The 25,287-nt window shown below is 34.4% G+C and overlaps 2 protein-coding genes across 2 annotated transcripts; both read right to left on the bottom strand.

The window, feature by feature from the left end:
• Window positions 1-1,254: 1,254 nt before the first annotated feature.
• Window positions 1,255-8,743, bottom strand: LOC122289327. Its single transcript, XM_043096308.1, has 3 exons — window positions 8,220-8,743; window positions 7,385-8,112; window positions 1,255-2,920 (listed from the first exon to the last, which is right to left on the bottom strand). Exons 1-3 carry the CDS (start codon window positions 8,695-8,697, stop codon window positions 1,526-1,528), a joined length of 2,601 nt encoding a protein of 866 aa, XP_042952242.1. The 5' UTR covers window positions 8,698-8,743; the 3' UTR covers window positions 1,255-1,525.
• On the bottom strand, window positions 6,720-8,872 carry LOC122290253. Its single transcript, XM_043097862.1, has 2 exons — window positions 8,735-8,872; window positions 6,720-7,770 (listed from the first exon to the last, which is right to left on the bottom strand). Exon 2 carries the CDS (start codon window positions 7,757-7,759, stop codon window positions 7,322-7,324), a length of 438 nt encoding a protein of 145 aa, XP_042953796.1. The 5' UTR covers window positions 7,760-7,770; window positions 8,735-8,872; the 3' UTR covers window positions 6,720-7,321.
• Between the last annotated feature and the right edge of the window lie 16,415 nt (window positions 8,873-25,287).

Below are 25,287 nucleotides of genomic sequence, written 5' to 3'. Positions count from 1 at the left end.
ATGAATTCTTGTGATAAATTCCATTGATTCTATTATTTAATTATTAAGAATGTATTTTTTTGATAAATTTAAAATTTTTTAAAAAGTATTAAAATAATTAAAAATTTATATTATTTTTATTCAAATTATAAGGTGAACTCTAAAATTATATTTAATATTAATTAATGTGAATTGCAACAGACACAAATAGATTACACAAAATAAACCCACAAACTGATATGTTTCATGAAATCTATTAAATCTACATTATAATAAAAATAACTTTACAATCTGACGACTGACGTACCACATCAAATCATATCAGTTTGTAAGTTTATTTTTATGTAATTTCTTTGTGGTTACAGTATTTTCCTTAATTTATTAGCATTTTCAAAGGCGACAAGGAATCGCACCCAAGTAAATTAAAAAGATAAATATAAAGTTTGCATTTCTTTTTTGTTTACTTTTAAAACAATTTAAAATAAAAGATTCTGTTGAAAAATTCGGTATAAATACTATAAACTTTAGGCTTTTGTATAAAAACAAGAAAAAAAAAAAAACTTTATGATTTTGGGTTAAATACCGTAACGGTTCTTTGATTTTTTTGGTTTACAATTACACACGTTTTAAGTTATTGTAGTCATTAGAATGAATTCTCTGTGCATTTTTCATTAAGAAAGATAAAGAAGATAACAGTGATGCCTCAAAATAGAATATACCAAAATTTCTTAAATAAATTAAAATGGAGGGTATAAAGATGAATCTTATTTAAAATAAACCAAAGTTTGGGTACTTATATTTAACCTTAAGTTTTATCTAAACACCAGAGTTGGACAAGGTGACAGAGGAACAAGCTGGCAGTAGAAGCGATGGTAAATTAGCTAGAATGCGATGCTGGAAGTATTTGAAACAATATAAATTATAATCCTTGTCTTTTGTGCTTATGCTGGTATTTCAGGAGGCTCCTGTCTATCTTTGTGTTGTGTTTGATGACAAATCTGGGTCTTTATGGCTGTATTTGAGAGATCCTCAGGTAGTATTTTTGGCTAATTTGACTATTCTTTTCTCTATTTGGATGCTGATAAAGTGCAGGAAAAAGGGTAAAAAACCTAACTTCGAGTAGCAACTCCGACTTCGTGCCCGAACAGATCGTTTGGAACGGAATTGGAGTTAGCCTTGACTCGAAGTTGAGGCCACGCCAGAGTCTTCTCACGCCTAAACATACCAGAATGCCTCAACATTTGAAAGGCTCTAACAAATAAGGACAGGGTTTGCTTCTCCTGCAATGTATGATCAAATTAGTAGCACCATAAGCCATCACTATCAACATGGCAGACAAGGTTCACCTCAACATTGACAAGTTTCTAGTTCGCACCTAAAGTGAACAACACAGATAGATCACGATAGAAAGTTGCTGAAACAACTCCGCAAAATGTTTTACCCTTAAATAACACAGACGAAGATTCACGTCAAACTACAGACATGTTGAACTAAATCTGAACTCATGATCTTTAGGCAATGCCACATTCAATTATATCCGAAGTAGTCACATTTCCATGGCTATGGGGAGCCCTTGAAATTCTATCTTCCCTTGGTGTGCTCTAACAACATCAGGAACCTCAGATTGATACTTGCTCACAAATCTCTCCATGAAGTTCTTCTCAGTCATTGTAATCACATAAACAATGTTAGTATCTTCCTTGATCAAACCCTTCAACATCAAAAGTTGCAGAACCGAGCACCTCGGAATAATCCGCTTCTCCAAGCTATGCAGTAGAAGATTCGGACAATTGGAGATCACAGAAGGCTTCATCATCAGTTTGTTCACAAAGAAACCCATCATTTTCTTGATCTTCTTCTCTGAACAACTCATACACAAGGGTTGCCGCTTGAATGCAGCATAAATCACATCCTCTGACAAACCAAAACTCCTAAAAGCTTCCACCTTCTGCTCCCACAGTGCCTTACTATTTAGTGCCATGGACTTGATGGCTAGAAGAAACGACAGACAATTGGGATCAAAACCCAATTTCATAACTTCACTAACAATCTCACTAAACCGAGTGCTACAGATAAGCAGTGACATTGGTTCTATAAATAAGAGTTTCAAAACTAATGACTGGGGAACACCATGGCTTTTCAACGTATCGATGTTGGGCTGTAGCATACGAACCATGTTTGATTCGAGTAGTAGGTAGCATTCCTTTATAGCCTTTAAGACAATCTCATCAGTGCCAAGAACCCGCCAAAGCTCTTGAACACACGGAATGATTTGTTTTTCGAGGCTCCTTGTTAGAATATAAGGCTCAGAGGATAAAAGCTGTGCAATTTCAAGATCTGACAAGCCTAACGATTTGAAAAACTCCAACTTTGGCTTAAAAATCTTGTCAGCATTATACGTATACAATACGGGACGCTTCATCGTCAAAGTTTTTATTTGCATATCACTAAAACCATGTGCCCTAAAAATTTCAACAGTAGTGTGTGCATCACTTTCTAGCACAGCTGGGTATTTGCTAAGCATTCTGGCGAGACCTGAACCAGAAAACCCCAAGGATTCAAACATTTCCATGTTGGTCATAAGGGTATTCTCTAAGTCAGCCGAAAGCAATAGTGGACGGATTCTAATTATGTTACTTATGTGGGTCTGTGTCAAACTGTGATTTCTCAACAGGTCTAGAACTGAATTGGTAATCTTTACGTTCTCAATGTTGAGCCTCTTGGAGCACAAATTGGCCGATTCGAACGAAAGTCCACATGAATTTTGGAGGAAGGAGATTGTCAGAGATTGTGAGTCCTTTGGATTAGGAAGTTCTGAGGTGGGTTTGAGGGAGGAGGTTGAGAAAAAGTTTGCGTGGCTGGGTTTCGAAGGTCTGTGCCTCAGTTTTTGGGGCAATTTTGAGCAAATGAAACGTAGCATTTGATTTGGTTGAGAGAACCACTAATTGATTTAGGAGATACGTATGAAGAATGGTTACCTAGTTCGAGATTTGAGACTTAGTTGCGTGAATCATCGGCCTCCCTCTTCTTCTGGTTCGAAAAGGCTATGAGCTATCACGGGGTAAAGTCTGCAAGACAACTTCGACAAGGAATTCGCAACTGGGCTTAAATCAACTGAAGGGCCATCGGCCTTTATAGTTTATAGGGGTAGAGGGTTGGCTAGGACGAATCCTTAGTACTTTCACTCCTACTCGTAACTCGTTTATTACTTTTAGTATATTTAATTTTTTTTTATTATTTTTTTAAATTTTTTTAACATCCTTAATCATTCAAAAAAATATAAAAATTATACAATTTCACTAATAATCACTTTCTTAATTATTAAATAAAGAGTATTGCTAGAGTGACTCCTGAATTATTACCGAATGTGTATTTTTTTCTTTTTGATTTTTTTTTTATTATTTTTTTATATTCTTAAATATTTTTTTTAAAAATTCATAATATCACTTAAAAAATTTTACTTAATTACTAAGTTAAAAAAAAAAAAAATCAATTCAGTAGAATTTTGGAGTTCCAAATTCGGGACTCCAAGCATTTCTCTAAGTAAAACAAAAATTTTTTAAAAAATAAAAAAATAAAAAAAATAAAAAAAGTAGTAAAAGAATTATAAAAGAATAGTAAGACTATCATTATTCTGTAATACTATACACATTTATATAAATATTTACTTCATTTCTTACTCTACTTTTTACTCCGTATTTATTTCTTTATCGACTTTCTACTTTAATTCAATTCAAAATAAATAAAATATATTTAAAAGTATAATATTTAAATGATATTGAAAATAGAAAAACTAATATAATATATTATAAAATTCAGTATATAAAATTAATAAAAAATTATTAAAATATTTAATATAATATTATTATTTTAATTTTGAGATGGATAGTCTAATATAGATTAATATCTCCAATAATTTTGACTTTAGCCATAACTTTAACTTTAAATCAAATTTTGAATGCAATTGTTAGATCATTGCCAAAGCTCTAATTGCAGTGCCCTCTTCTTGTCGGTAACTTCTTTGTTAAAGTTGCAAATCTAAAAGTCACAATACTTTTAAATATTAATTTAATTAAATCTTTAGGATTTGTTTGGATATCAAAATCATATTCTTATCTCATTTAATTGTTATAATTTTTTTTAAATTATTAAATAAAATATAATAAATAATTTAATTTTTTTAAAAATTAAAATAAAAATATTTTATTTAACTTTTAATTTTTATTTCGAATCATCTAATCGTAACTATCCTAATGACATAGAGCCAGATGTCTCAAGATTCACAGATTTGAAACCCCCCCCCCCCCCCCCCCCCCCCCCCCCAAAAAGAATCATATGTATAAAAAATAATAATAAGTCACTTTCCAAACTTCTCCTATATCATCAAACCGTAAAGTCGTGGTAAGACCTTCCATCGTCTGTCATTATCTTTCACAAGTCGGAAATACTGTGTACACAGATGGTGGCCACCGATTCTTTATTTTTATTTTTATTTTATTTTACTTAATAGTTAAGTAAATATTTTAAATGAATCCATGATTTTTATTTATTTTTGAAATTTTTTTAAAATTTCAAAAAAATTATTTGAAAGAAAAAAACAAATAAAGAGAAAAAAATATTTACCTTTTTGGTGGAAGTTTCGGTGCACTCCCTCTGTGGGAGTAGCCCTGTCCTTCACGAGTACCTACCTACCCATTCGATAGGCCGCACCCTCAGCTCTGTTTCTCTTCTCGACGGCCACTCCTAAATTGGCGGAGCAAACCGGCATGTAGCAAATCTGGTAGCTTTAGAGCATTCTCAATCACTTGTGTAAAATGATTGCTAAAAAATGGAGTTCCACACAAGAAATGTAAATTATTTAAAAAATTGTTCAAAAATGAGTTTCATTCAATTATGTAAAATGAAATGTAAAACACAATTAATTAAAATAAACCTTTAAACATTTTTTTATTATTTATTTTTCATTTACTCCCTCATTTTTTATTATTTTGATTTTACTATGTAGTTAAATTCTTTTTATTTTTCATCATTTAAATTACATATATTTCATTTTCTTTTGAAAAAAATATTGGAAATAATTTTTAGCCAAACTTTTCTTATTTTGATTTTATTTTTAATTTTTATTTGGCTTATATATTTTTATTTTGTGTGTATAGGACTAAATTATTGTAACGAGTAAATAAAAACTCCAAACCATATGGCCTAAAAGAACTAGTCAATGATGTAATTGGATCCCCGTTGGAACCTTATAAAGAGTAAGAACTTCTCATTTACAATCAATATGAGATCTCATCTACCACCTACACTTATCCTTATCACATGAGGTATCACAATTATATTGCATTGTATATAAAAACATATTGTAAATATAAAAACATATATGGATATTGCAAATTTATTAGTAATAAAGAAATATTTAAAAAGAATAAAAAAATATTATTTAAATAAAATGAAATAAATAGATAAGCTTATGTATAATATATTATAAAAGTCATTATGTAGAATTGAAAAAATGAAATTTGGCTATGTATTTTAAATGATAAAAAAAAAAAAAAATCATTGTGAACGCTTTAACCCAACAAACTCTGTGAAGCTGGGAAGTTTTTGCCAACCCACAATTGTGAAGCTTGTGAAGTTGGAAGATGAGTTAGGCATTTTTTAAAATGAAAATGGTAGACAAAAATGTGTTCATACGGATGCGCAAATCTTCAGTTTTACATCATATTCTATTTACTCTTCTCTGAATGATGAAATCGGTAGAGCAGGCTCTCCAACACAAATAATTCACAAAATCAACAACATAAATTTGGTGAAATGGTCGTATATGGCTAATAGATGAAAGATACCCTAAACATATCAATTGTTTGTAAAAAGTGTCCAAATAATATAAACTCATATAATGACATTTGAATCTAAGCCATCTAAATCTCATCAGATTAAATTCAAATATATGCTATCTTAGAGGATATTATCCTGCTCAACATCTTTATCAGTAGTTATACATAGAACCTTATCTCGTGTGCAGTTGTGCTGACTTGAGTTGTTTTGTTTGACTGGACTATGTTCTTCAACAATAGAGAGCTACGATTCCTACGACCACCATGCTGTAATATAACATAGGTAAGTTCAATTCTGGTGGAAAAGGAGGGAACATAGCTGTTTAAATCTGGACTCTAATCCAAGGGTGTCATTGTTCTTTAACATTAATAGGAAAATGTGTTCGTTTTTTATTGGGTGGTGGAAATCCTTCTTTAACAATTTTAAGGGTACTTTAAAATCGTAAGCTTATTGATTTTATTGAAAAAAAAAAATACGATTTTGTATCGCGAAACTACCAGCTCTTTTGAGATGCATATCTCAAACTACCAACTTTGTAACATTAGTCCCCATAATAAATAACATTATGCAGCCAGTATTAAGATCCAACTGTCAATATTTTACATTGCTCTTAGATATTATTACCCTACAATGTTTTCATCCATATTTACCCTTAGACATTAAAAAAAAAGGCTATATATTTATGAATGAAGTGAACCTGAAAGTTATGGGCTAGTTTGGCTGAACTAGGAATAGATGATAAACATATGTATAAGTTTAAACATGTCATAACATACACAAAAGGTCCTGCAATATTTGGCGACAGAGCAACCAATTCCATTTGACCAAACTGCTAAAAATGCAAGTATAAATGAAAACTAATCCCCCTAACCCCAAAGCATTAAGGACAGGAAACAATCATATGGTCAACTTGTCTCCAATGATAATCATTAAATATAAACTATAAAGACCCTGAAAAGGGTTAATGGCCAATGAAACAAAGCTGCACGAATAGGTATATAAAATAATTTTTTGTTACTAAGGGGATTGAAACTAAGAGTACTTGGACTCGAATCTTGGGCATCTACTCATGAGAGGTCAACAAATACCATTAATCCGAAACACCATATGAAGAGTGAACAAAGATACTTCCCACGCTTCTTTCATGTTAGATCTAAAAAGTAACATGAGATAAAATCATCATGAGGCCTCACAGTCTTCACACACCTACACCTAAACATCCTTGAGTGCCTCTAAATTAAAAATGCTCTTATGTATAAGGCCAGGGCTTGCTTATCCTGAAATGTAATGTCAAATTGATAGCATCATACAGCTATCACTATCAAAAAGGCAGGCAAGTTCTACTGTATGCATGGAACATTCACCTCATCTTTCACAAGTTTCTAATTTTGCCTGATGTGTGCAACACTGATGGATTGCCATACAGACCTGCTGAAACATGACCTGCTGAAATTATTTTTCCATTCGGGATCTATAGCCAAGGTCACATTTGATTATGTAGCAATCACGTCTCCATTGGTGCAATAGGGAGCCCTTGAAATTCTATCTTCCCATGGTGTGCTCTAACAACATCAGGAACCTCATTTTGATACTTGCTCACAAATCTCTCCATGAATTTCTTCTCAGCCGTTTTGACTATATAAACAATGCTAGTATCTACCTTGATCAAACCTTTCAACATCAAAAGTTGCAGAACTGAACACCTCGGAATAATCCGCTTCTCCAAGCTATACTGTAGAAGAATCGGACTCTTGGAGATCTTTGCAGGCTTCATCTTCAGTTTGTTCACAAAGAAACCCATCATTTTCTTGATTGTCTTCTCCGAAAGAGCCATACACATGGGGTGCCGCTTGAATGCTGCGTAAATCTCATTGTCTGACAAACCAAAGCTTCTAAAAGCTTCCACCTTCTTCTCCCACAGTGTCTTACTATTTAGTGCCATGGACTTGATGGCTACAAGAAACGACAGATAATTGGGATCAAAACCCAATTTCATAACTTCACTAACAATCTCACAAAACCGATTGCTACAGATATGCAGTGACATTGGTTCTATAAATAAGAGTTTCGAAACTAATGACTGGGGAACACCATGGCTTTTCAACGTATCGATGTTGGGCCGTAGCATAACCATGTTTGATTCGAGTATTTGGTAGCATGCCTTTATAGCCTTTAAGACATTCTCGTCAGTGCCAAGAACCCGCCTAAGCTCTTGAACACACGGAATGATTTGTTTTTCGAGGCTCCTTTGCAGAACGAAAGGCGATGCAGATAAAAGCTTTTTAATTTCAAGATCTGACAAGCTTTTTAACGATTTGAAAAACTCCAACTTTGGCTTAAAAATCTTGTTAGCATTATACGTATACAATCGGGGACTCTTCATCGTCAAAGATTTTATTTGCATATCACTAAAACCATGTGCTCTAAAAAAATCAACGTAGTGTATGCATCACTTTCTAGCACAGTTGGGTATATGGTGAGCATTTTGGCGAGGTTAGCGCCAGAGAACCCTAAGGATTTAAACAACTCCAAGTTGGGCTTGAGGGTATTGCCTAAATCGGCCGAAAGCAATAATGGATGACTACTAATTAAGTGTATGTTGTGGTTCTGCGTCAAACCGTGAGTTCTCAACAGATTCAGAACGGAGTTGGGATTCTCTACGTTCTCAATGTTGAGCTTCTTGGAAGCTGAATTGGTCAATTCTAAGGACAGCCCACACGAGTTTCGGAGAAAAGAAACTGTAAGAGATTTTGGGTCCGTGGAATTAGGGGGGTCTGAGATGGGCTTGAGAGAGGAGGTTGAGAACAAGTGGCCATGGCAGATTGGTGAAGCTCTGCGCCTTAATTGTTGGGGCAGCTTTACGGAAATTAAACGAAGCATTTGATTTTATTTCCGAAAAAGCTGAATCAATGGTTACCTGGATTGAGTTTTGAGATGGAATGCTATGCTATTGAGTTGATTGAAGAAGCATCGGCGTCCTCACTTTCTCGTTGCGCTGTGACATTTCTGTGAAATCTGATTTCTGCTGGAGGTTCAGCCAAGCACAGCTTCCTCGTCTAATTTTTGTTGTCGTCATCGTCGTCGTCGTCGTCGTCGTTGTTTTTTTTTTTTTTTTTTAATGATAGGTTAATTAATTTTTTTAATTTTTAAATACTTTTTATTATTAGGAAATTAAGAAATTATATAACTGGATTAATAATTATTTCTTTAATTATTAAATAAAAAATTAAATTAAACTATTGGAATAGTAAGCTATTATTATCCTTGATTTTTTAACTTCTGCTGTTATAAACCAGCGTTTTTAATATTACTTTGAGAAAATGATAAACACACGTTACATTTTATAATACTTTACATAATAATATTATAAAATAATAGATATTTTTATAAACTACCTTATAAAATTTATATTATTTTATAAAAATATCCTTATTTTATAACTTATATTGTATAAAGTGTTGTAAAATATATTGTGTGAATATAATTTCTCTGCTATAAAGTACAAACAAGGTTGTGCTTATCTCGATGCAGGACCAACCTTTTTAAGTTTTTAAAAAGTAATTTTAAGTACAATTATAGATTATGTAAACACCACATAATTACTTTAAAAACAAGTGATATCTATTATTAAAAAATTAAATTTTTTATGTGAATTTTATATTTTACTCATTTTTTACAAAACGATTATATGGTACTTACATATTTAATAACTGTAAATATAATTTCTCCTTTTTAGAATGGGCCGTTCGAACTTTACTATTTATCATTATTCACATCACACAATACACTATTTTTTAAAATTCTTTAAATTTTTTTAAGTTTATTATTAAACTGATTAAATTTTTTCTACTCATTACAAATATTTGATAAAATAGAAATAAAATAATAAAAAGCATATAGTTAATAATATAAAAGATGGTGAATAGAAATTTTCTTTATAAAATCTATATACCTGCTGTCGAAATTTTAGTTGATTTATTATTATTATTATTATTCTTGTTTTCCAGTCGTCCTGCCGTTGACACTATCTTTAATTTGTTAAAATTGTGGAGATTGTTTTGTGAATTTTCTGCTCTGATGACGGTCAAACGTCTGGTTTTTTCATTTTTCATTTTTTATTTTTTCCAAAACGATTCTTGAGGCCAAATAAAAAAAGATAATTTTAAATCAAAATTAAAAATTAAATAAAAATTCAATTTTTAATATTATTATTATTTCAAAAAAATTATGATAATGAGATGAAAGAAAATAAAATCGTTTATATATCCAAACGATACTTAGAAGTTTGTGATTTTGAGTTTAATTTAAAATTAAATCAAAGTAGATTTATTATATGTTGTTTTTTTAAGAAACAGTTTGATTCCTCAATAAGATCAAATCAGAGAAACAGTACATGAAGGTGGATCTTCCATATCCACAGTTTCATCAGAAATTGAAATTGCAGATTTTGCTAAAATATGAGCTTCTAGACACATGTTGAACTAACCAGCTTTGAAACCTTTTCAAGTGCTGCTTGATGTCATTGGACCACCTGTAAGGAGTCTTCTTCCAAGATGATGTTCTGCAAACCAAGATCCAAAGCAAACCTTGCGGCATGAAATGCACCGACTGCTTCCGCTAGCAAAGGGTCAAAAAGTAATGCCTAGTGAGAACAGAAACAGCTTTGAAATGAGCCATTCCAGTCTCTGGTCACCACACCTATACCAACGATCCTCTTCTCCTTATCTGTTGCAATGTCCCAATTCAGCTTGAATCGATTCAAAAGAGGAGGCTCCCATCTTGGAACTATGGTACTTGGCACAACAGTAGAAGTTGTCCTTCGCACTTGATCTTCAAGCAGCTCCCTAAGAATATTTTGAGATTACGGCACCACTGCATTAGGACTTTGTAGCTCATTTTAAAGCACAAATAGACATCTTCTTTGCCAAATTCCTCGATCCATCACAGCAAATTCCTCTAGAACAGCTTCCTCATAGTTAGAACAAAACCCCTTTATAAGGTCCATGAAGGATAACTTCCAGTAGTCCCCTGCAGAATTTTTGAACATTGGCATCACACATCTTGAGCTGCTGGAAAAGACCATAAAGCATGGAAAACCGACTCTTCTTCATAAAAAAATGGACAGCAAGGTCTATCAACTACCTTTCTCTTGATAGATTCAAAGCAGTAGGAATACCTTCCAAACATGACCTCCACAAAAAAATCCTATCTACAGGTCGAATCCTCAGCTTCCAAAGCATAGACCACACAATATTTGTTGAGTTTGAACAGGATGGTTGGCCCTTAGACTGCTCTACCATTTCTTTGTGGAAATGATAAGCACTTCTAATTGAGAATATACCTTTTGAAGATCCTGCCCAAATAAATTTATCAGGAGTGTTAGAGAAACTCAAGGGAAGTTGCAAAATCAGCTCAAGTTCCTCCTTGTTGAAGATTTCTTCAATGAGCGAAGTCCTTCATTGGTTGCTGACTGGATCAATAAGTTCCTTACTTTTAGCATTCTCCTCCAACCTATTCATAGTAAATTGGACCTTGAAAGAAGTTGGCTTTGGAAGCCACTTGTCTTTCCAAATTTTCACCTCAGTCCCATTTCCAATTCTCCAGTGAGTACCCTTCTCCAACACACCTCTAGCAGCCAAGATACACCTCCATATGAAAAAGGGCCTACTTCCTAGTTTAGATTCCAAATAGAGGGACTGTGGGAAGTATTTATGCTTCAAAATATGAGAGGCTAAGGATTGTGGATCTTGAAGAAGCCTCCAACCTAGTTTAGCTAACATTGCCAAATTGTGGATCTTGAATCTAGTAAGGATGATCGGCTTACTAGATTTAGCAGAGAAAAAAATGAATGTTTTTCTAACATTACCAATCTCTTATAAATGTTAACTAGTGAGTAGTAATGGCACCCATTGATGCAATTCAAGACCTAAAAAGGAAAAGCTTTGAGGAAAAAAAAAATCAGAAACCCTCACGTCTACTTGTGGAGAGAAGAAATAACGCATCGAATGAGAGAAGCTGGTAGAGGTTACTAGAAATAAAGAAACAATGAAGAGGGAGCCAATGTTTGGCAATGGAAGGCACTAGAGGAGGGTAGAAGCTCTGTTGCCAAGACAGAAGGCACTTGTGGAAGAGGGTAGTGTGCTACGGAATGGTTCCGAAGTTTGGTGACAGAAGGACTCGTGACGGCATTCAGCAAGGGGACGACAAAGGATGGGATGGTGAGGGGAGGGTGGATTTGAATTTTCTGAATGTGTTTGAAGTTTTGAACGGGATTTCAACCCCTCGATCTTTTTTTTAATAATTAAATATGCCATATGGCATGCCATGTCAGGCGGTCATCTGTAACGGTAATAGAAAAGTGGCACAGTAGCGCAACCCTTTTTTATTAGGGGGTGTAAAATTTTAATTACACCATTGCCGATTTGAAGCTTTTTTCCAATTGAAGTTATATAATTTTTTTTTCTTGTGATTTATAGAAACTTTGAAATATACTTGGTCCATCCTATAGAGAACCCTTTACCCCTGATGTAGTTCACAAAGGTATTTATGGTGCTTGTGCATTCTATAATTATAAATATAATTTTTTATAAGAGAAAATCTATTTATTCATCGGTCAAGATTTTGTCACGTGACGTGGTGAATCCAGTCTGGATGCCACGTCACGGTTCTCAAATTACAAATCAAAACCTTAGCTCTCTTTCTCACACACTTACTCCTATGTCATACTACAAATCAAATTAGTATTTTTTTTGTACTACTCTGTCATGGTCCCCTCTATCTCTTTTACTTCCTCCCGTTCTCCACTTTACTTCTCTCCCCCTTTGTTCCTTTCTCTCTCGATGGCTGTCTCTCTTCTCTTTCAACATAAAGCTGATAAAAAAAAAATAGTTCTAGAGGTAGGGGGAGAAAAAAGAAGCAAAGAATGATAATAAAAGAAGCAAACAAATCCTTCTCTAGTGCAGAGCTTTATGTCCCCAGAGGAACAAGACTGCATGCGAAGAAGGGAGATGAAGCTTGTAGTTTGGACCTTAAAGGTTGTCGGACCTAGACGACCAAAGACCTAACTGTACGTGAGGTTGTCGTTGTTGAGAAACACAATCACTTGGTCACCTAGGTCACCACACAGGTCAAGTTTATGTTCACCTACTACATAATATATATAGATATATATATATACTAGTGAAGAGCTACGTGCAAGGCACGTATGCCCCTTGCACGTAGCACCTGGTTAAAAAATAAAAATGCATCTTTTAATTGGTTAAAAAAAATAAGGCATTAGAGGTATAATGGGTCCGGTTTGGTCTGGTTTTGGACAAAATTTAAGACTGAACCGATAACACCTATTTCGTATTTTTTAAAACTACTTACATACTGGTTACGCCCCTAAACTGATACTTTCGATTTTTAAAAATGCATCTTTTAATTCATTAAAAAAATAAGGGATATTTTATTGGTTAAAAAAAGAGGAAATTTTGGACCTGATTTTTCTTCCTGACAAAATGGAGACTGTAATAAGGTAGAAATTAGCTAATTGCCTGAACTGTACAATATAATGAAAAAACAAAAAATGTAAGAAAAAAATTCATAAAACTACCAGCGAATTAACCACATTCCATTCATATAATATTAATGTTATACATGAATAGATTTATTTGTTGAAGAAGGATATTTAAACTAATGTGACATTTAATATATAGAATGATATATATTAGCCTAACATGGTCAATATTAAAATAAAATACGAAATCAGGTTCGAAATGCCATGGAAATACGTCCTTCTTTTCACTGAGTGAATAGTGAGGTTTTTTTCTCTCTAGGTTTTCCTGGAAACTTAGAGTCTTTTTCTCTTGAGTTTTACCTGTGGAGTTTTGTGGTGATGGAGAACGACATTGCTTCCTTGTCTGAGGGGCTTAAACTGACTGAGGAAGAACAACAAGAAGTGGCAGTGAGTGATGCAGACATTATGTTTTCAATTGCAAAAAGCAAGAGATGTGTTGTGGTGTGTGTAGTGGCTAAAAAATAGATCAACAGGGGTGCTTTCAAGGCAACATTGGGCAAACTTTGGCAATAAGAGGGTAAGATTTCTTTTACTGAAACAGGAAGGAACAAGTTTCTGTTCAAATTCAAGGATGGTGGTGACAAGATAAGGATAATGCAAGGACGTCCATGGTCCTTTGACAAGTTTCTTGTCTGCATGAGTGACTGTGAAGGGGAGATATCACCTAAAACCATGCAATTTATGTATGAACCCTTTTGGTTACAATGACGTGATCTTCCATTTGCAGGAATGAACACAAGCACATGGGAGAGATTGAGAAGGTCCATAGGGGAAGTCCTTAAGGTGGTTGTGCATGGCAGTAATGGTAGTTGGGGGCAGTACCTTGAGTGAGGGTCATGGTGGACATTACTAAACCTTTGGCTTGAGGCAGGTTTCTTACGCTCGGGCTTGAGGCATTGGATACCTTTCAGGTATGAGAGATTTCCTAATTTCTACTATAGGTGTGGGGTAATCAAGCATCGAACTGGGAGACGTGATCGAGTGGACATGAAACCTAGCTCAATGGATTAGCTTTCTCAGCAATATGGAGCATGGCTACGTCTTAGTAGTAAGCAGGGTTTCCTTAGTGGTTCCTACGACATGAAAAGTGATCTCAACAGAGCCTCATAGGAGGGTGATCAGAGAGAAGCAACTGGTGAGAATCACAGGAGTGACTACTAGAAAGGAAAACCGACTCAGAAGGAGGAAATCGTGGCAGGTCACAAGGAGCATCCCATAATTCCAAGAATTGTTATGCAGTCGGCTATTAAGTTAGGCAATGAGGCAATTGAGGACTATGAAAGGGAAGTTGACTTTGAACAGGGAGGGGATGGCTCAAAGAAGGAAATATTTGAGCAGGAATCTCAGTTGGGCTGGTGTAACTCTCATCAAGGAAAAATTGATGGGGGGATTACCAATCAGGGCAATTCTTATGGAATTGAAATGATTTGGCAAAGAGGTAGACATGCTCTCTGGGGGAAACACTTTCGCCTGCTCATGGTCAGGTTGGCATGGACCAAAATAGCCTTGGCTTCAATTCTAAAAGCGGGATAAGCATACAAAGGAAGGCTAAGGATGGATCTAGCAAGGTGGAGGTTGTGCCACTTGGAGACTGCATTATGAGGAGTTGACTCCTGTTACTAGAAAAAGGAAAAAACAATTGGAGGATGGGAACAAGGGTCAGAAAAAGAGCAAAAGGTTTGTTGGTCAAGATGAGGACTGTTTAATGTTGGTAGAGGCTGCTCAGCAACCTTGCCAATCCTTATGAATCTCTTGTGTTGGACTTGCTAAAGACTTGGGAACCCTCGGACAGTTCGAGAGCTTCACCTCTTGGTGAAGGAAAAGTCCCCAAAGGTTGTGTTTATTTCTAAAACTAAGTGCAACAAAGAGAGGGAGAGAGAGAGTTGAGAAACTCAGGAACATCTTGGGTTTTGTTATTAGTTTTGTGGTGGATAGTTTGGGAAGGAGTGGAGGCCTTGCAATGATGTGGACTGGGGATATTAAAGCAGAGCTATTCTCTTACTCGAGGTTCCATATCTCCATTCTGATGACACATGAAGTTGAAGACAGACAATGTCACTTAACAGGTTTCTATGGTGGTTGTGGAGAAGAGGAAGGATAGCTGGGATTTGTTGAGACTGTTAAGACCTGCGAGTAATTGTCCCTAGTTGTGTATGAGGGACTTTAATGAGCTTTTGAGTAGTGAGGAGCAGGTAGGGGCTGTTGATAGACCTTTTCTTTCAAATGGAGAGATTAAGGGAGACCCTTGATGAGTGTGAATTTTGTGATATGAGGTTTGTGGGTTCAAGATACATTTGGTGCAATAATAGGGAGGGGAGAGGTTTTATAAAGGAAAGATTGGATAAGGTATTTGGTAATAATCTTGGTCTAGCTTATATGAGAATGATCTAGTTCATGTTCTGCTAGTGGTAACTTCAGACGATGCTCCTTTGTTTGTTCAGTGTTTTAATCAAGAATAGTAGAAGCCAGCTCATAAGAGAATTTTCAGATACGAGGCTTATTAGTCCAAGAAGCAGGAGAGTTGCGACATTATCCAAAGGTGTTGGGGGATTGTTTTGAGAAGTCACATCAGATTGGAAAATGTTAAACAGGCCTTGTCAAGTTGTAGGAACCAATTAAAGACTTGGTCTAGAGTGTCTGGTGGGAACCACAAGAGACAGGTTGGTCAAAAGAGGGAATTGATTCAGCACATGTAGGAATTGAATCAAGGTGAACTGATTGGCCCTATCAAGGCTTTTCCAAAGGAAGTGGATGACCTATTGCAGGATGAGGAGTTGAAATGGAGACAAAGGGCTAAGCAACAGTGGCTTCTAGAAGGGGACAGAAATTCAAATTTTTTTTCACAAGTGTGCCTCCCACAGGAAAAAGGTCAACACCATTTCAAGGATTTCTGATGAGAGAGGGAATTTGGCTACTAACCAAGTGGATATCAGCAATCTGTTTCAGGCCTATTATCAAAATCTTTTTAAGTCATCTCAACCTAGTGGTATTGAGGAAGTTCTCAAAAGAGTGCACAGGGTGATTACAGATGAGATGAACAACTAGTTGATGAAAAGGTGCTTTACTGAAGAAGTGCAAGCTGCAGTGTTTGATATGGACCCCCATAGTTCTCTTGGGCCAGATGGTTTTTCTGTAGGTTTCTATCAAAACAATTGGCAGGTAGTAGGTGCTGAGGTGGTTGCAGTAGTGGAGGAAATAATGGTTGCTAGAAGAGGCTTGGTTGAGATTAATAAGACCTTTATTGCCTTGATTCCAAAGAAAAAGAAACCTACCTTAGTAACTAAATATAGACCCATCTTATTGTGTAATGTTCTCTAAAAGGTGGTCTCCAAGGTTATTGCTAATAGGTTGAAATAGTTTTTCCCATCAATTATCTCTCCAGCTCTGAGTGCCTTTGTGCCAAGGAGATTAATTTCAGACAACATTATTATAGCCTATAAAGCTATGCACTTGATGAAAATAGAATGAGGGGCAAGAAGGAAGGGTACACGATACTCAAACTTGACATGAGTAAGGCCTATGACAAGATTGAATGGAGTTTCTTGGAAGTTGTTTTGCAAAAAATGGGGTTTGATAAGGACTATTTAGTCACATATATGGAAGCTAGGAGTCACCAATGCCAACAAGATGTTGTAGAGCGCGTGCCATGAGTCCTTGCCTACAAAACTTAACTTATTCAAGAAAAGGTTGGTGGAGTCTTCTCTTTGCCCAATGTGTTAGCAGGAACCTGAAACTATCATACATGCCATTTGGTCGTGCTGCTCAGTACAAGATGTGTGGAGCAATAGTTCAAGAAAGCTACAAAAAGAAGTGGTCATGGAGAGTGCTTTTAAGGAATTACTGGCCAATTTACTTACAATCTTGGATAAAGATGAGATTGATGAGTTTGCAACAACAGTTTATCAAATATGAAAAAGAAGGAACAACCTGGTTTTTGACAACGAGTTTTGGGACCTAGGGCAAGGTAGCAGAGGCTACAGTGCAAGCTGTGTCAGATTTTAAGGAAGCCAATGTGATGCCTGCTGGTGATCAAGCTAGAATAAGACAGAGTGTTTCCATCTAGAGAGCCCCACCTGTTAATGTGTACAAAGCTAATTGAGATGCAGCTGCAAGAAGTGGAACTCAACTGGGATGATCTTATCTGATGCTAAAGGTCTACTATAGCAGTTTGAAAAGTGGTTTGGGGAATTTATTCCTAGAGATTGTAATAACTTGGCTCATGTCTTAGCCAAGGATGCACTTAAATTCTCTGAGAAGAGCATTCCTTTGGGGGGGACTTCCCTTATGTATTCATCCTTTGTCTTTATGAGTTGAATAAAGATTACTTAGGTCTCTTTAACAAAAAAAAGTTCGAATTGCCATGAATACAATCAAACCGACATATATCTACGTATAATCAGCTTCCTTTGAGGGGGACTTCCCTTATGTATTCATCCTTTGTCTTTATGAGTTGAATAAAGATGACTTAGGTCTCTTTGAAAAAAATAAAAACGTTCAAATTGCCATGAATACAATCAAACCGACATATATCTACGTATGATCAGCTTGTAAAAGTCATGTATGACTATCGACAATATAGAAATGTCAATATTTGAAATATTTTTGTTACATTTGTAGTATTTAAAGTAGGAAGATGTTATAATTTATTTATTTATGAAATTTAGAATGTAAACTATCATCTAAGATGTCAGAAGTTAATTTGTCTTCATAAAAAATTTTATGAACAATTAGTATTAATTTAAAAGAAAACAAAATACCATAGGTCATTTTAATTTTTAAATGGGCTAATTAGTATCATGTATTACAATTATTCTTTAAAATTTGATTGAAACATTAATTACAAATTAATTGCATATACGTAGATAATAACATTTATATTATTCCGAAGAGAATTTTTAATTATATGGCTAACCACATAAAAAAAAAAAAAAAAGAATTTAAAACGACAAGAAGGAAATTATTTAAGTATTGTTACTTTCTTCAAATAATATGATATTCTAGAGATAAAATGATGACAATAACAATAAGTAATAATATTATCATTATTAAACTAAGAATTAAAAGGAATAAAATGGTCTTCCAAATTTCATTCAATTATTTTAAGATTTCATCCAAATTTCACCGAACTCTAAAAAAACTCTCTCTCTCTCTCTCTCTCTCTCTCTCTCTCCTAACAATCACTCTTCATATATCTCTATTTCTCTCTCTCTATTAGTCAGGAACGATGCTTCTCCTCTTCTCGCATCGCCAGCTCCAAAGCCCTTCCACTGACACAAATCGCCATGGTTTTCGACTCTTCTCTCCTCCATCTCATTTTGTTCTTTCTCCATCCCTCAGTCCCCATCTCTCCTCCCTTTTTTCCATTCCATCAGTTCTCCACGAAGACCAACTGAAAGCTTGTAGGAAGTCAAATAAAACAGCCTCTAATTTCAACACAGACGATGAAAACGGCAGCCATTGCATCTAGGTCTAAGGATGTCTTAGATCTACACATATTACCAATGGTTTTCAATTTAGTTTTTTTTTTCTTTTTTTGGTATACATCGGTATGTTAGCGTAAATGGGTGTGATTTATGTAGAGAGTTTATACAAATTTGAAGGGATTTAATTTAGATATGTTCAGTGTTGAAATCAATCCAAGTGTGAATTGGTTGTGGATTTACAGCCACCAACCCCATCTACCAACCACTCACCCACCCACTCACCATTGGAGGCTCACTTGGTCAAGAAGTGTGGCTATTTGTCCCCCATGATTTCTCCTATAAAAGGAGACGATTTGTGAAGATTAAATCATTCTCATTACGGTGAGAGATCAAGGGCAGTGAGAGAGGAGACAGAAAGAGGGACGTGAAGGAGAAATGAGAATTTGTAGATTTTTTGTAAATCTTGTACAAATTCTATAAAAGAGGCTCCAGTAGATGTAGGCAATTTGCTGAACCACTTTAAAATTATTTTGTTTGATTTTCGAACAGGCCGGAGACACAACATTCAGATCTGGATATGCACTATTTCTTTTAGATCTAAACATATCTCTGTCTGGAGTCCTCAAAAGGAATTTTTTTTTTTTTTTATTTCCTTTCATCTCTCTCTCTCTCGATTTCTTTATTAGAAATTTTCTTTGTGAATCCTTAGAAATTTGAAGAGATTTGTTTGGTTGTCGTCAGATTGTGTATATGGGTATCATTCCTTTCTGATTCTATTTATTTTTGTACAAATCTAACTGGTATTCTTTGTAACGGTGTGCGAAAAATTCGAATGGTGTTTTTAGTAATGGGTTTTTTTTTTTTTTTTTTTTTTTTTCTTTACATGTGAATTAGAAGGGAAAATGGTCGAGAAATCACTCTTCATGGAATAGAGAGGCAAAAATGTAAAATCACCAATAAAAAAATTGAGGGATCGGACAAAAAGGGTTAATAAACAAAAAAGAGGAACGAGACAGAGAGACAGAGAGATGTGAGGGGGAGAGGAGAGATGTGGGTGAGGGGTAGAAACCCGTAATTATCTTTTTTGGCCCACAACTAATTCTATTTTACATTCCATAAAATGCATACGTGCCAAGCAACTATTGGGTGGTGTAAAATTCTTATTTAAACCACATCCTGCTCTACGCGAACCCATTTTTATATGAGGTATATTTTATAAAGCAAAACCGTTTTGGAATGATCGGTCTATTGTTTAGACTTTAACAACCTCTAATAAAAATTTGTTGAGTATTGCTACACAGCAGTCTCACACCTAACACATTAGTATAAAATAATAAAAAATAAAATAATAAATTCATATTTTTTAATGATGTGAAAAAATATGAGGCTGCTATATAAAATAATAAATTTCAAAAAATATATAGCAGCCTCATATTTTTTGAAATTTGTCACATTAACAAATTTTATACAAATATCATAGACTCATCACATCTAATAATTCTAAGAATTCTGAAGGACCGAATGCTTCGTCTATTTTCCTTTTTTCCTCATTCAAGCTTCAACCCTAATATTTTTGAAGTTTGAAGTCCGTCGTAGACCAAGACCAATTCCATTATCGCCACAATTGCACAAGAGAGTCGCTACACCAAGTTTTGTCGGCCATTAGGGTCTGTGGCCCCGAGAGTCCTCAGCAATCATTTAGCCAGCAAGTTTTGTCGGTTTGAAGTTGATTATCCATAAATAAATCTAAAAACCAATAAACCAGTATGCAAATTCCTTATTTTTTTCTTTTTCTTTAATTTTAATAAAACTCAAGAGGAAAACCCATCAATACTCTCACTCTCTTCTGCATTAGTGGATTGAACTAAACACTTGGAGATCAAATCAAAAAAAGAATTGGAAGGAGAAAGTAGAAGAGATCAAGAGATACGATAATCGGAAGGAATAAATGGCACTAGTGAAAACGATCGAAGAATGAGCATTAAAGATGGCATTGGTGATTTCAAACTTTCAAGAGAACACCCTCTTCGCCGCTGGTATTTTTATATATTGTACAAAAAGAAAATACAACTAGTTTGCATCTGCATCACCAATCTTATCTTGGTATATCTAATGGTTAATAAATTTCACCATATTTTCCTTTCCCACAGCATAAGAAAACCCCTTTCTTTAAACTTGGCTGTCCTCCTTTTACTTTTCATTCTCTCTTAGATTTCCTATTAATCAAAACTTGTACGAGTGCACATTTGATGATAATGGTGAAGGCTCTTTCAATTTTAGTGCATTTTTCTATTTCTTTTGCTGCTAGCGGGTGTTGTGGCTGCCAAGAACCGCGGTACTGTAATTGCCCATTCTATTGTTTTGAATGGCCTTGAAAATTTTGATATCAAAGCTTCGGCAAGTTTAATTAGGGTGCTTGAAAATTTTACATCCCTAAAATGATGGTCATTTACACACAGATTTTTAGTTCTATGTTTTGGGAGAGAGGATGGGGGACTAGAGAGGGGGAGGCTTTTTTGTTGCGAAGAGTGGTAGCCTGTTTTGTGGTGATATTGGAGATGAAATAGGCAGTCTGCTTGGCACTCATTCATTAGAAGACTGTTATTTGAAAAAAAAAAAATAGGCAAACCGGCTAAAAGAATCTCTCTTTATAAAAATTAAATTCCCCCCACCCCCACCCCCACCCCCCCCCCCCCCCCCCCCCCCCCCCCCAAAAAAAAATTGAATACCTTGTTTCTACTGACTAGTACAAACTATCTCTCATTGTGATGGTCAAATCCACCATTGACATGGCTTGTAACCATTGTCAAGTCTAAATTTTGGCTAAAACTTGAAGTTTTGGCTAAAGCCAAAAAAGTCAAAACCTTTGGAGGAGGTTAATCCATCTTGGGCTAGCAATTCTAAATTAAAAATAATAATGTAATATTATATAATTTAATAATATTTTTTAATTTTTTTCAATATTTTGCAAATACACTCCCACCTTTTTTCATGATATTAATAGCCCCACTAGTTAAACAAAAACTGACAATAGCTACAAAGTATTGTTATTGCAGTGCTTTGACTGTTTACCGAGAAAATTAAGGGAGAGGAAAAAACAGCCAAACACAAAAAATGATACCAAACAATAAAATCTAAGAGTGCTAGAGCTCTTGCATCCAAAGGGTAGCTTGTAAGCACCATTGAGATATTTAGATATCCTTCTTTTCACATAGATAATTAAAATCGAAATAGAGTGCTAGATAATTTTGTTTTGTTCTTTTATTTTTGCTTGTCGATGTTCTATAATTCAATTAAAACTTATCAATTTCTTTTATATGTTGGGATATGGAATAAGTCCTTTTTTGTAGAAAAAGGAAACATCAATTTTATTCTATAAGCCATTATAAATAAGAATCTTTTATCAGTAATATCGACAAAATTTGCAAGTTGGTTAATTGATTACATTTTATTCTTGAAATGGGTTGAATTGGTATTAGTTCGAATGCAGCAAAAAAATTCTATTGGATTTTATGTAGTTATTAGATATAATATGGCTTGAATATTTAGTATTATCTTATTTATTGCTTTTGTATACTATTTAGCATAATACTCTCACCCATTATTATTGGGAAATTGAAAGAATGCAACAGGTAAATGATGAAGAGAAAAATTAAGATGATTATTTTAGGGAAAAGTTTGGAATTTGAACCGAACATATAAAGAGCAACTATTCATCTCTAAATCATTTTTATTCTAATTAATAAAATAAATTCTTCTTTCAATAATCTACATTTTCACTCGTGCTCATATTTGTAACAAATATGCTATTCATTATCTTTTTTATCATTATCTTCTTATCATCTTATGACGTGATATTAAATTATTAGAGATTATTTATTATGTTTCACTTGTAGGCTTAGAACACTAATAGTGGCCTCAATAAACTTTAGTTAAAATTTAACTAGAAAATTCACTTTTACAAATTTTAACTAGCTACTTTTTACAATACTAAATAATAGACTTGACAAATCTTTTACTATTATATTAAAATATTAATTTTTAACTTTTCATTATTTTAATTCTAATTATTGTAGCATTAAAATCTTTCACTATACTATACTGAAAATCTTTCATTAAGAATTATCAATGACACTACGAACATAAAAATCTAATAAAAACAAATTTCCATTACTTCATAAAAAACAAATTCTGGAAAGGAATCTGAAGACGTTGATCCAGTTTGCATAACCCAGAAATGAGGAAGAAGACCAAAGCAAGCACGAAACGAAATGAAGCTGCTAATAGAAATAGAATTTTTTATGCCAAAATATTATTTTGGCTAGTGGTAGTGGCTCAATATATTTAGCCAATGAAAAGGTTGAAAGTTAAATTTATTGTTTACTTGTTGAGCCCACTACAGTCCTATTGAGTGTAATTTAGTTAAACTTTACCCAAATTTTATATTTGTTGCTTGTCATTTATAAAAAGAAGAAAAGCTAGATTACGAGAAATCCTTTCGGCAGATGAGAAAAAGTTCGTCGGCAGATTACTCATTACATTATCCCCCCTCCTCTGCTCTCTCTGAAACACTTTGATTCTCGATGCGGGCCAAAACTCCCAAGTGCTTTTTAATTTCTTACCCCCTGAACATCAAGCAAGCAAGTCAGAATACTCATTAAAATATATATAAAAAAACAAAAAACTAAAAAGCAAGTCAAACTAATGCCACTGCAAATGTGGCTGTTATTGTTGACAGCACAAAGTTTATTACTAAGAAAGGATTTTAATTAAATAATAACTAATATATAAATGATTCAGAGAGAAGTGGGGGTAAGAAGAAATGTTTAGCAGAGAGGGGGAGATGCAGAGACGCGGGGGAAGAAGACATGTTTCAGAGAAAGAGAGAGAAAAGAGAGGGAGGGGGGGGGGGGGGGGGGGGGGGTGCGTGGACGGACGCAGAGACTCGAGGAGCTCGAAATAATTTAAAAATTATATTATTTTTATTCGAAGTATGCGGTGAACTCTAAAATTATATTGGATCATGGTTGCCACCGCTCCTACCTAATACCGGGAGCCACCATTAGTGTGAAAAGAGGTTTTTTTTTTTTTTTTTTTTTTTTTTTTAAGATGTATTTTTTTTAACACTTTTAAATATTTTTTTAAAAAAAATTCACAACATCATTCAAAAATACTTCTTTAATCACCAAGTAAAAAATAATAATTTTTTATTTTATTTTATTGCAGCGATGGCTCCCAAAGAGAGCTTGGACCTAGCATTTTCCAATTATATTTATTAACATTTTCAAAGGCCACAAGGACTGCACCCAAAACTTAATTAGAAAAAGGTTTAAATTAAAAAGATAAATATAAAGTTTGCATTATTATTTTTTTGTTTAGTTTTAAATCAATTTAAAAGAAAAGATACTGTTGAAAAATTCGGTTTAAAAAGAAAAAAGCAAAAAAAAAAAAAAAAGAAGAAAAACTTTATGATTTTGGGTTAAATACCCTAACAGTGATGCCTCAAAATAGAATTTACCAAAAGTTATTAAAATTATAATAAATAAATTAAAACCAAATGTATCTAAAAAATAAAACCAAAGTTCGGGTATTAATATTGAGTTTTGCTTCATACAAGCACAGTCGCTCACTAATCTGTGTATCAATACTGATTTATTCATACTTAAAATTTAAATTAACACTGTTTTAATAAAATTTACATTTTGGCCAGTTACATCACATTGGTACACAAATTAGTACACAATTATGCTTGCAACTATATTTTTCCATTAATATTTAACCTTAAGTTTTATCTAAACACCAAAGTTGGACAAGGTGACAGAGGAACATATAAGTTATAATCCTTGTCTTTTGTGCTTATGATGGTATTTAAAGACACTCTCCTGTCTATCTTTGTGTTGTGTTTGGTGACAAATCTGGGTCTTTATGGTTGTATTTGAGAGATCCTTAGGCTGTATTTTTGGCTAATTTGACTATTCTTTTTTCTATTTGGGTTCTGATAAAGGACAGGAAAAAGGGTAAAAAACCTAGCTTCGAGTGACAACTCCGACTTCGTGCCAGAACAGCGTTTGGGACTAGGGCTGGGCAACTGGGTCGGATTTTTTTCCGGCCCGGTCCGGAACCCGGATAACCGGGTTCCGGTTACGAGCATCGGCCCGGAAAACACTCGGGCCGGTACCCAGTTTCTAAAACTCAGGTGAATTCGGGCCGGGTACCGGATAATCCGGTACCCGGGTTTTTTAAAAACCCAAACCTAGTGCCAAAACGACGCCGTTTTGGCACTGGGTTATATTCCCTCAGGATCCCGAGTCCCCCCCCCCCCCACCCCCAATCTGACTCTCTCTCTCTCTCTCAACGAATTTTCCCGAAACCCTAGCCTCATCCCGTCGTCGCCGTCATCCCGTCGTCGGTTTCATCTGGTCATCCTCAGAAACACTACAAATCAGGTTAGTTTTTTATAAACTCTTATTCCATTTCGGTTCTTTAGTT

The sequence above is a fragment of the Carya illinoinensis genome, chromosome 12 (genome assembly GCF_018687715.1).
Source record: "Carya illinoinensis cultivar Pawnee chromosome 12, C.illinoinensisPawnee_v1, whole genome shotgun sequence".
NCBI classification, from domain to species: domain Eukaryota; kingdom Viridiplantae; phylum Streptophyta; class Magnoliopsida; order Fagales; family Juglandaceae; genus Carya; species Carya illinoinensis.
The sequence above is the reverse complement of the archived record's forward strand: the minus strand, read 5'-3'. Positions and strand labels throughout refer to the sequence as shown.